The 12,391-nt window shown below is 38.1% G+C and overlaps 1 protein-coding gene across 4 annotated transcripts in view; it reads right to left on the bottom strand.

Moving 5' to 3' along the window:
- EPC1 (enhancer of polycomb homolog 1) overlaps positions 1-12,391 on the bottom strand; it is a 117,818-nt gene that overhangs the window by 33,172 nt on the left and 72,255 nt on the right. For all 4 annotated transcript variants that reach the window (XM_033209550.1, XM_033209551.1, XM_033209547.1 and 1 more), the window contains exon 2: positions 5,399-5,558. In XM_033209550.1, coding sequence (XP_033065441.1) covers positions 5,399-5,558 — 160 coding nt within the window. The remainder of the gene's footprint in view (positions 1-5,398; positions 5,559-12,391) is intronic.

Below are 12,391 nucleotides of genomic sequence, written 5' to 3'. Positions count from 1 at the left end.
CCTCAGTCTCCCAAAGTACTGGGATTACAAGCATGAGCCACCACGCCCCGCCGATTCTTACTTTTTCATTGGTTTGTGATTATTGTACTTATATTGTTGCTCGAACTGTCCCAGAATTAGCCAGCAGAAACCCCTGTGTCTTCATGACACAATACCATCATTTTTTTGAAAGCTTAATATCCAGTATAACAAGATGTTACAGGGTCATCTTGTGCCTACCCTGCCTCAGCCATTTCTCCAAGGCTTCCTGGGCTGTTTAGTGGGGAATAAATTAGAGAACAGGTGCTATGTTTGCTTATTTTTGCTTCTTGGCCCTTACAGAGGAACGAATTAGAAGCACATTTATCTATCTACCTACCTACCTACCTACCCACCCACCCATATACACAAATGCATATAAAAATATACACATTGACTGCCCTTTTAAAAAAGGCTTCCTTTGAGTATTAAGAGGAGAGTCAGGTATAAATCTAATAAAATGTGCAGGATCTCTATAATGAAAGTTATAAAGTGTCAATAACAGAGATAAAAAAAGACCCGAATACTCTGAGTGTCAAACATTGTGTTCATGACCTGGAAGATTCACATAGAAAAGAAGTCAGTTCTCTCTAAATTGACTTATAGATTTAAGGCATTTCCCATAAAAATATCAGCAAGTTTCTTTGTAGACATAGAGAAGTTTATTCTAAAATTTGTATGTAAAGGAGAGACCTTAAAATATCAAAACAATCTTGAAAAAGAAAGATAATACAAGAGGAATCATTCTCCCTGATGTTAAAAATTACTATAGAGTTGCAGTACTCAAGACAGCGATATTGTCTTGGGATAAACACAGAAATCAACTGAATAGAACTGAGAATCTAGAAATAGATCCACACAACGATGTCCAGTTAATTTTTGACCAGGGAGCAAAAGCAATTCAATAGAGGAAGGAAAGTTTTTTAAATAAATGATGCTGGAACAACTGGACATCAAGAGGCAAAAAAATGAGCTTTGATCTAAACCTCTTGCTTTATTCAAAAATTAACTCAAAATGGACCACAGACTTAAATGTAAAATGGCAAAACTTAGAAGAGAACACAGGAAAGGCAAAGAGCCCTTAGACTTGACACCAAAAGCAGGATCCATTAAGAGGAAAATTGAGAAACTGGATCTCATCCAAATGAAAAACTTTTGTCCCATTAAAGTCTATTAAAAAAAAAAAAGATGAAAAGACGTACTAAGAAATGGTAGAAAATTTTTCGCGGCCAGGCGCGGTGGTGGCTTCACGCCTGTAATCCCAGCACTTTGGGAGGCCGAGGCGGGCAGATCACGAGGTCATAAGATCAAGACCATCCTGGCTCACATGGTGAAACCCCATCTCTACTGAAAATACAAAAAATTAGCCGGCGTGGTGGCATGCACCTGTAGTCCCAGCTACTTGGAAGGCTGAGGCAGGAGAATGGCGGTACAGTGAGCTGAGATCGCACCACTGCACTCCAGCCTGGGCGACAGAGACTCCATCTCACAAAAAAAAAAGAAAAAATTTCCAAGTCATATATCTGACAAAGACACTGTGTCTAGAATATTATTTTTAAAAACACCTCAAACTCAACATTAGAAGACCTATTAAGAAATGGTAGAAAATGTTTCCAAGTCATATATCTGACAAAGACATTGTGTCTAGAATACTATCTTTTTAAAAACATCTCAAGCACAACGTTAAGACACCCAACCCATAGAAAGTAAGCAAAAGAGGCTGGGCGTGGTGGCTCATGCCTATTATCCCACGACTTTGGGAGGCCGAGGTTGGTGGATCATCTGAGGTCAGGAGTTTGAGACCAGTCTGGCCAACATGAGGAGACTCCGTATCTACTAAAACAAAACAAAACAAAAATCATCTGGGCATGGTGGCACGTGCCAGTACTCCTAACTACTCGGGAGGCTGAGGCAGAATTGCTTGAATCTAGGAAGCAGAGGTTGCTGTGAGCTGAGATTGTACCACTGCACTCCAGTCTGGGCAACAGAGTGAGACTCCACCTCAAAAAAAAAAAAAAAAAAGGGCGGGGGGCTGCGCGCAAAAGACATGCAGATAATTTCACCAAAGAGGATGTACAGACTGGCAAATAAACAAACACATGAAAAGATGTTTCACTTTGGCCACTTAGGAAAATGTAAATGAAAAGTACAATGAGATATTACTACACACCTATTAGAATAGGCTAGGACGAAAAATAGTGCCAACCCCAGTGTTGGAGAGATATGGAGAAACTGGGTAATATACACCTGGTGATAATATAAAATGGTACATCTACTCCAGGAAACAGGGTGGTAGTTCCCCTCCAAACTAAAAATGGATGAACTCTGCAACTACATTCATGAATATATACCCCAGAGGAAGAAAAACTCATGTTCTGGCTGGGTGCAGTGGCTCATGTCCACAATCCTAGCACTTTGGGAGGCCAAGGAGGGTGGGTAACTTGAGGACACGAATTCGAGACCAGCCTTGGCCAATATGGTGAAACCCCATTTCTACTAAAAGTACAAAATTAGCCACACCTGTAATCCCAGCTACTTGGGAGGGTGAGGCATGAGAATCGCTTGAACCAGGAGGTGCAGGTCGCAGTGAGCTGGGACTGTACCACTGCACTCCAGCCTGGCCGACAGAGTGAGACTCTGTCTCAACAAACAAATAAACAACAACCAACAACTCATGTTCTCACAAAAAATTTGTACATGAATGTTCATAGCAGCTCTATCTGTAATAATCAAAAACTGGAAACTACCCAAATGTTCTTCACTAAGTGAATGATTGAACAGACTGTGATGGATATATAACATGGAATACCTCTCAGCAATAAGAAGGAATGAACTATTCATATATCCAACAACTGAATGAACCTAAGAGATATTGAGTGAAAAAAAAGCCAACCTCAAAAGGACACATACTGCATGACTCCATTTATGTAACATCTGTGAACATCATTATACAGATGGGTAACAGATGAGTGATGGTCAGGGGATGGAAAGCAGCAGAGATACGGTTATAAATAAGTAACAAAGCCGGGCGCAGTGGCTCACGCATGTAATCCTAGCACTTTGGGAGGCCTAGGTGGGCGGATCATAAGGTCAGGAGATCGAGACCATCCTGGCTAACACGATGAAACCCCGTCTCTACTAAAAATACACAAAAATTAGCCAGGTGTGGTGGCAGGTGTCTGTAGTCCCAGCTACTCGGGAGGCTGAGGCAGGAGAATGGCATGAACCCGGGAGGTGGAGCTTGCAGTGAGCCGAGATCGCGCCACTGCACTCCAGCCTGGGCAGCAGAGCGAGACTCCGTCTCAAAACAAAACAAAAAACTAACAAGAGGGCATCTGCTGGTGATGGTGCAGGTGAGTGTCTTGATAGTGGTGGTGGTTATGCAGGGCTATGCATGATAAAATTATATACAACTACAAACATGCGCACACACACATATGTGGTGCATGTCTAACTGGTGAAATCTGCGTAAACTCGATTGTACCAATTTTAATTTCTTGGTTTTGATACTGTACAATAGTTGTGCATGAGGTTAATACTGGATGAGGCTAGAGGAACTGTGCAGGAGACTTCTCTATATATTTCTTTGCAACCTCCCATAGATATAGGGCAGCTAACACAAATTTAGCAGCATTATCTTTACTAATATTCCAAAGTATGCATCTTTCCAAAGACAAGTTACGTCAAATTTGTACTGATAAAAAATTTCCTCCCACATAAGCTACAATTCTGCTGTCATTTATTAATATTTGATTATAATGTCAGGAGTCAATTCCTTTTTCAATATAGTACCTTTTGACTTTACTGACCACATATAATTCACTAGTTATCAGTCAAATGTATTTTATAGATTTTGATCAATAAGTAAGCCATCTTTAAGACATGTATTAATTTTTTTCTCATAATGATAATGTAAATTAGTATAATTTATCTTAGTTTACTCAACCTTGCTTTAAGCTAAAAGCATGCATTTATAAGATAATATAGGTTGTGGCAGCAGAACAGAATGATTTGGTTCCAGTTAACATACATGGAGAAGATCAGATCCTTAGCTTTCAAATCCACCTTGACATGATTTTCTGGAAAACAACTTTTTAGGTTCTAATATCTATCACATTTGTTTATAATGTCTGTGTCTGTCTCTTAAATTTAACAAAACATGTGACTGCACAAGTAAACTAGTTAAAAAACAACATAGGTTTATATCGTCCTAAAAAAAAACCATTTAGATGGTCCCCTAGAGAAACCTCTTGATCAGGCCAGGCACGGTGGCTCATGCCTGTAATCCCAGCACTTTGGGAGGCCGAGGCGGGCAGATCACCTGAGTTCGAGAGCAGCCTGACCAACATGCAGAAACCCCATCTCTATTAAAAATACAAAATTAGCTGGGCGTGGTGGCACGCGCCTGTAATCCCAACTACTCGGGAGACTGAGGCAGGAGAATCCCTTGAACCCAGGAGGCAGAGGTTGCAGTGAGCTGAGATCACGCCATTGCACTCTAGCCCAGGCAACAAGAGTGAAACTCCGTCTTAAAAAAAAGAGAAAAAAAAAACAAGGAAAAAAAAAAAAAAAACCTCTTGATCATAAAGATTAACAAGACAATGAAAGCTGCAGGAATTTTATCTTACTAACCTTTCAATTATTTGTTTTTAAGTTGTTAATTAATTGGAGATTGAGTAAAAGCTCTCACAGCTACTCATCACCAAATACCACACACAAACGATCATTTCTTATAAAGAACTTATCACTATTAAGTGAAATAAGTTCCCAATCAGACCACTACATTTTAAAAATTAGCATCACTCTACTAGAAAAAATAGATCTGGGTTTGGCAGGCAAGCTATGGCCCATGGGCCAATCTGTTTTTATCAGTAAAGTTTTATTGCAACACAGTCATGTTCATTCATTTTTGTATTCTCTTTAGCTGATTTTACATTGCAACAGAACTGAATAGTTGTGACAGACTGAATGACCCACAAAGCCTACAGTAGTTACAATCTGACCCTGTAGACAAAAAGTCTGCTGACTTTCACTTATATCAGGAAGTTCTTTAAGGCTATTAATATTATTAATTCTGAACAGGAAGAAAACTATTTCTATATCTGAGTTGTTCCCCGCCCCCCCTTATCCTACTTGACTGAAGCAGCATAAGATTGTATGCTGGGTTGAAACAAAAAATGTAGAATAATAAATGCTATCTTTTCTTGTCAGATATCTCAAATACCATTTTACAAGTTGAAAATGGGCTCTAATAACTCTTAAGCTGATACTGGTCAATGAAACAAATAAGAAAAATGTTCCTGAAGAGATAAAAATCTGTCAACTTACACATAATAAGAGAAATAAAGAAAATACAATCATTAAGAGAATCATTACTTACGCTGTATGTGAATGAGCTGCTTTGGCATCTTAAATTCCCCAGGATATATAGACTCATAGTAAGCAATATTACTTTCTGCCTCTGGGACTGGTATAACCATATTATCCCTCTTCTCGCCATACACCTGCTGTGCTGAAATAGCCCGCTGAAGATGATGTTCCTAAAAAGAAGAAAAAACAGGTAAGTTCGTGTATTTTTAAAAAGTAGCAAACAGATCACATAGACCTACAAAGTTTTTTTTGGCTCATTTGTTTTTAAAATAGAGAGATTCCAGTAGTAGGTCTTAAAAGCATGTTGTTCATTAGACAGATCAACGAGACAGAAAGTTAACAAGGATATCCAGGAATTGAACTCATCTCTGCACCAAGCGGACCTAATAGACATCTATAGAACTCTCCACCCCAAATCAACAGAATATACATTCTTCTCAGCACCACATCGCACTTATTCCAAAATTGACCACATAATTGGAAGTAAAGCACTCCTCAGCAAATGTAAAAGAACAGAAATTATAACAAACTGTCTCTCAGACCACAGTGCAATCAAACTAGAACTCAGGACTAAGAAACTCAATCAAAACCGCTCAACTACATGGAAACTGAACAACCTGCTCCTGAATGACTACTGGGTACATAACGAAATGAAAGCTGAAATAAAGATGTTCTTTGAAACCAATGAGAACAAAGATACAACATACCAGAATCTCTGGGACACATTTAAAGCAGTTTGTAGAGGGAAATTTATAGCACTAAATGCCCACAAGAGAAAGCTGGAAAGATCTAAAATTGACACTCTAACATCATAATTAAAAGAACTAGAGAGGCAAGAGCAAACACATTCAAAAGCTAGCAGAAGGCAAGAAATAACTAAGATCAGAGCAGAACTGAAGGAGATAGAGTCACAAAAAACTCTCCAAAAAATCAATGAATCCAGGAGTTGGTTTTTTGAAAAGATCAACAAAATTGACAGACCGCTAGCAAGACTAATAAAGAAGAAAAGAGAGAGGAATCAAATAGACGCAATAAAAAATGATAAAGGGGATATCACCACCGACCCCACAGAAATACAAACAACCATCAGAGAATACTATAAATGCCTCTACGCAAATCAACTAGAAAATCTAGAAGAAATGGATAATTTCCTGGACACTTACACTCTCCCAAGACTGAACCAGGAAGAAGTTGAATCCCTGAATAGACCAATAACAGGCTCTGAAATTGAGGCAACAATTAATAGCCTACCCACAAAAAAAAGTCCAGGACCAGATGGATTCACAGCTGAATTCTACCAGAGGTACAAGGAGGAGCTGGTACCATTCCTTCTGAAACTATTCCAATCAATAGAAAAAGAGGGAATCCTCCCTAACTCATTTTATGAGGCCAACATCATCCTGATACCAAAGCCTGGCAGAGACACAACAAAAAAAGAGAATTTTAGACCAATATCCCTGATGAACATCGATGCAAAAATTCTCAATAAAATACTGGCAAACCGGATTCAGCAGCACATCAAAAAGCTTATCCACCATGATCAAGTGGGCTTCATCCCTGGGATGCAAGGCTGGTTCAACATTCGCAAATCAATAAACGTAATCCAGCATATAAACAGAACCAAAGACAAGAACCACATGATTATCTCAATAGATGCAGAAAAGGCTTTTGACAAAATTCAACAGCCCTTTATGCTAAAAACGCTCAATAAATTCGGTATTGATGGAACGTACCTCAAAATAATAAGAGCTATTTATGACAAACCCACAGCTAATATCATACTGAATGGGCAAAAACTGGAAAAATTCCCTTTGAAAACTGGCACAAGACAGGGATGCCCTCTCTCACCACTCCTATTCAACATAGTGTTGGAAGTTCTGGCTAGGGCAATCAGGCAAGAGAAAGAAATCAAGGGTATCCAGTTAGGAAAAGAAGAAGTCAAATTGTCCCTGTTTGCAGATGACATGATTGTATATTTAGAAAACCCCATCGTCTCAGCCCAAAATCTCCTTAAGCTGATAAGCAACTTCAGCAAAGTCTCAGGATACAAAATTAATGTGCAAAAATCCCAAGCATTCTTATACACCAGTAACAGACAAGCAGAGAGCCAAATCAGGAATCAACTTCCATTCACAATTGCTTCAAAGAGAATAAAATACCTAGGAATCCAGCTTACAAGGGATGTAAAGGACCTCTTCAAGGAGAACTACAAACCACTGCTCAGTGAAATCAAAGAGGACACAAACAAATGGAAGAACATACCATGCTCATGGATAGGAAGAATCAATATCGTGAAAATGGCCATACTGCCCAAGGTGATTTATAGATTCAATGCCATCCCCATCAAGCTACCAATGACTTTCCTCACAGAATTGGAAAAAACTGCTTTAAAGTTCATATGGAACCAAAAAAGAGCCCGCATTGCCAAGACAATCCTAGGTCAAAAGGACAAAGCTGGAGGCGTCACGCTACCTGACTTCAAACTATACTACAAGGCTACAGTAACCAAAACAGCATGGTACTGGTACCACAACAGAGAAATAGACCAATGGAACAGAACAGAGTCCTCAGAAATAATACCACATATCTACAGCCATCTGATCTTTGACAAACCTGACAAAAACAAGAAATGGGGAAAGGATTCCCTATTTAATAAATGGTGCTGGGAAAATTGGCTAGCCATAAGTAGAAAGCTGAAACTGGATCCTTTCCTTACCCCTTATACGAAAATTAATTCAAGATGGATTAGAGACTTAAATCTTAGACCTAATACCATAAAAACCCTAGAAGAAAATCTAGGTAGTACCATTCAGGACATAGGCATGGGCAAGGACTTCATGTCTAAAACACCAAAAGCAACGGCAGCAAAAGCCAAAATTGACAAATGGGATCTCATTAAACTAAAGAGCTTTTGCACAGCAAAAGAAACTACCATCAGAGTGAACAGGCAACCTACAGAATGGAGAAAATTTTTGCAACCTACTCATCTGACAAAGGGCTAATATCCAGAATCTACAAAGAACTCAAACAAATATACAAGAAAAAACAAACAACCCCATCAAAAAGTGGGGAAAGGATATGAACAGACATTTCTCAAAAGAAGACATCCATACAGCCAACAGACACATGAAAAAATGCTCGTCATCACTCGCCATCAGAGAAATGCAAATCAAAACCACAATGAGATACCATCTCACACCAGTTAGAATGGCAATCATTAAGAAGTCAGGAAACAATAGATGTTGGAGAGGATGTGGAGAAATAGGAACACTTTTACACTGTTGGTGGGATTGTAAACTAGTTCAACCATTATGGAAAACAGTATGGCGATTCCTCAAGGATCTAGAACTAGATGTACCATATGACCCAGCCATCCCACTACTGGGTATATACCCAAAGGATTATAAATTACTCTACTACAAAGACACATGCACACGTATGTTTATTGCGGCACTATTCACAATAGCAAAGACTTGGAATCAACCCAAATGTCCATCTGTGACAGACTGGATTAAGGAAATGTGGCATATATACACCATGGAATACTATGCAGCCATCAAAAAGGATGAGTTTGCGTCCTTTGTAGGGACATGGATGCAGCTGGAAACCATCATTCTTAGCAAACTATCACAAGAACAGAAAACCAAACACCGCACGTTCTCACTCATAGGTGGGAACTGAACAATGAGATCACTTGGACTCGGGAAGGGGAACATCACACACTGGGGCCTATCATGGGGAGGGGGGAGGAGGGAGGGATTGCATTGGGGAGTTATACATGATATAAACGTTATGCACATGTACCCTAGAACTTAAAGTATAATAAAAAAATAAATAAAAAATAAAATAAATAAAAATAAAAATAAATAAATAAAATAAAATAACTATTAAAGTCAAAAAAAAATAAAAGCATGTTGTTAACACGATACAACTAGTGATAAAATCAGTTTAGGTAGAAACGAAAAAAAAATGTGTCAGAAACACTGAATATTTCCTCAATATAGCAAAATGAATTGTCAAAACTAAGAGTTATATCAAGAGATTCAAAATAGTTGACAAAAACAAAGCTTGCATGTGGAGGAGTTAAAACATTTGAACTTGTTATATAAAGAAAGTGGGCTATGGTTAAAAATATTTTATTGATCCAAATCTTTTATTCATATAATACGTCATGAATGTAGAAGATATTTGAATACAAATCAACTAAATATGATTTCAAAGAAGGGCAGAGGTTATCTCCATTTTGAGTTGAAACTGACAGACTAAAATCCTGGTCTTTTGTCTGAAATGATAACCTTTCATACACTCTTTCTGAGCTGCTGCAGAGTATGTGTAGGGGCAGAAAGCACATTCTCTGGACTCGGGCTGTCTGGATTAGAATCCAACTCCGATACTGAAACAGTTTGTGACTCCCGGCAAGAAATTAGTCTTCTAAATCTATTTCCTCCAGTAAGAGAAAAAAAGAATCTACTGTATAGAGTTGGAGATTTAAGTAAGATAAATGTGAATAAAATGTTTAGTATAATGCCTGGCACATAACAGGTGCTCAAAGTAAGTTTTGGTTTAGCCACCACACAGAAAGCTTTTCCTAGTTTGTGATACTACCAACTGCCATATAAAGGTATTAGTCTCATCCAGGACTATCAACACTGAATTTTGGTATATACCTTATTAAATTCAAACACACATACACACACACACACACACACACACACACAAGTTCATGGATAAAAAACATTCTAATAGTATGAAAAGTTCCAGTCTTCATAGGTAGCCCATTAAGAATGCGTATATTCTTCCCAGTATTTTAATGTATATACAAATGTGTGCATATTTAAATATGTAAAGGAATATATATATTCCTATATAAATAGATATAAGATATACACAATATAGAACTTTACCCATAGCTTTGGTTTACTTGATATAACCTGGAGATCTTTCCATACCAATACTTCTACTACATTCCTTACAATAGCTGCATTATATTCCACTATATGGACTTACCAAATTTATTTAACCAGATACAAATTGGTAGGAAAAAAACTCTGGCAACAAACTAAATGCCTACCATCTCCTAAGTGCTACAAAGAACCACTCATGTATTATTATGTACAAGATATCTTTGTGGACTTGTGAAAGCATCTGTAGGACAAGTATGAATGGAAATGCTCAAAGGGTATATCTAAGGTTGTAACAACACATATTCTTCATTCCTTAAGTAACTATTTCTCAATATTCCTTTTGAGTTTAAAACTTTGCCCATCTGGTTACTTTAGGTTAATTTCTTCACAAATGATAGTGAAGTTTCTTTTCTTTCAAATGTTGCTCTTCTTTGCTCATTTTCAAAAGTGTTGGGTTTTTCTTATTCATATTCAATTTGATTTTTGATTCTAAACCCTCATGATGTCTAATGACTCCTGGGAGCTGTTAGAAACTAGGTCTGTATGTGTGTATGTAGGGTGGGGAGAACAGTGTCACTAAACAGCTAATTCTATCTTCTTCTACTTTGGTAGTCTACTGGCATATTTACTGGCCCACTGACACAGGGCATTTTTGCCAACCCCAGTATAAGTCAGTTACACGCATACTCTTGAACTCTCAGATATCCTCAAATGTCAAGAGAAATATTCTTAGCACACACACCAAACTCAAGGAGAGAGTAGGGAAGCAAGACACGTGATTCATAGTTTGCTTTTTGTTCCCAGCTCACAACCCTTAATCTCTTAACCCTTAATTTCTATGTGTAGGTGAACATATAAGTTAGATGTTTTACCTTTTGGACTTTTGCAAATCTGTCTTATTCCTGGTGATGACTTTAGAACACAGCATTCAAGCATTCATTTATTTTAACTAGTTCTGATATCTGGCACCTGGACCAATTGAGAGGTAGTTGTAGTTGAGAACAGAATATGCCAGTGTCGGCTGGATGAGGTGGTTCATGCCTGTAATCCCAGCACTTTTGGGAGGCTTAAACTCACTTGAGCCCAGGAGTTTGAGACGAGCCTGGCCAACATGGTGAAACCCCATCTCTACTAAAAATACAAAAATACAGAAACAGCCAGGTGTGATGGCGTGGGCCTGTAATCTCAGCTACCCGAGAGGCCAAAGCAGGAGAACTGCTTGCATCTGGGAGGCGGAGGTTTCAGTGAACCGAGACTGCATCACTGCACTCCAGCCTGGGTATCTGAGCAACACTCCCGTCTCAAAAAAAAAAAAAAAAAAAAAAAAAATACGCCAATGTCTGAGATTATTAGTTGGTCAGAAAATGAATACTTCACATATTACCACATCCTCCCATTTCAAGATTATGAAACAAATTCACCCTCATCAGGTTTTTACTCCTTTTAATAGTTTATTTTTACATCTGTAATTTTTCTATAAGAAGAAACAAAGATCTACCTTTTTTCCCCAAATAGTGAGCCATCTGTCCTAATGTCATGCATAAAATAATCTATTCTCCTTAATCTTAAAAACGTTCCATTAGGAATCTTCACAGTGTTGGTGAGAAAGTAAATTAGTACAGCCACTATGGAAAACAGAATGGAAGTCCCTCAAGAATCTAAAAAATAGAACTACCATACGATTCAGCAATCTCACTGCTAGGTATATACCCAAAAGAATGAAAATCAGTATATCAAAGAGGTATCTGCACTCTCATGTTTACTGCAGTACTTTTCACAACAGCCAAGATTTGGAATCTTGGCTAAATGTCTATCAACAGATAAATGGATAAATGAAATGTGGAACTACACACAATGGAATATTATTCAGCCATAAAACAGAATGAAAACACCTATCATTTGCAACAACATGGATGGAACTGGAGGACGTTATGTTAAGTGAAATAAGTCAGGTACAGAAAGAAAAATTTTGCACATTCTCGCTCATTGTGTGGGAGCTAAAAATTAACACAACTGAACTCAATTGTTCATTAAAACAATAGAAGGGTACTAGGGAGGGGCAGAAAAAGTGGGGATAGTTAATGGGTAGAAAAATATAG

Source organism: Trachypithecus francoisi, unplaced genomic scaffold (genome assembly GCF_009764315.1).
Source record: "Trachypithecus francoisi isolate TF-2019V2 unplaced genomic scaffold, Tfra_2.0 Lachesis_group9, whole genome shotgun sequence".
Lineage (NCBI taxonomy): Eukaryota > Metazoa > Chordata > Mammalia > Primates > Cercopithecidae > Trachypithecus > Trachypithecus francoisi.
Note: the sequence above shows the minus strand (reverse complement) of the source record. Positions and strands in the feature narration are given on the sequence as shown.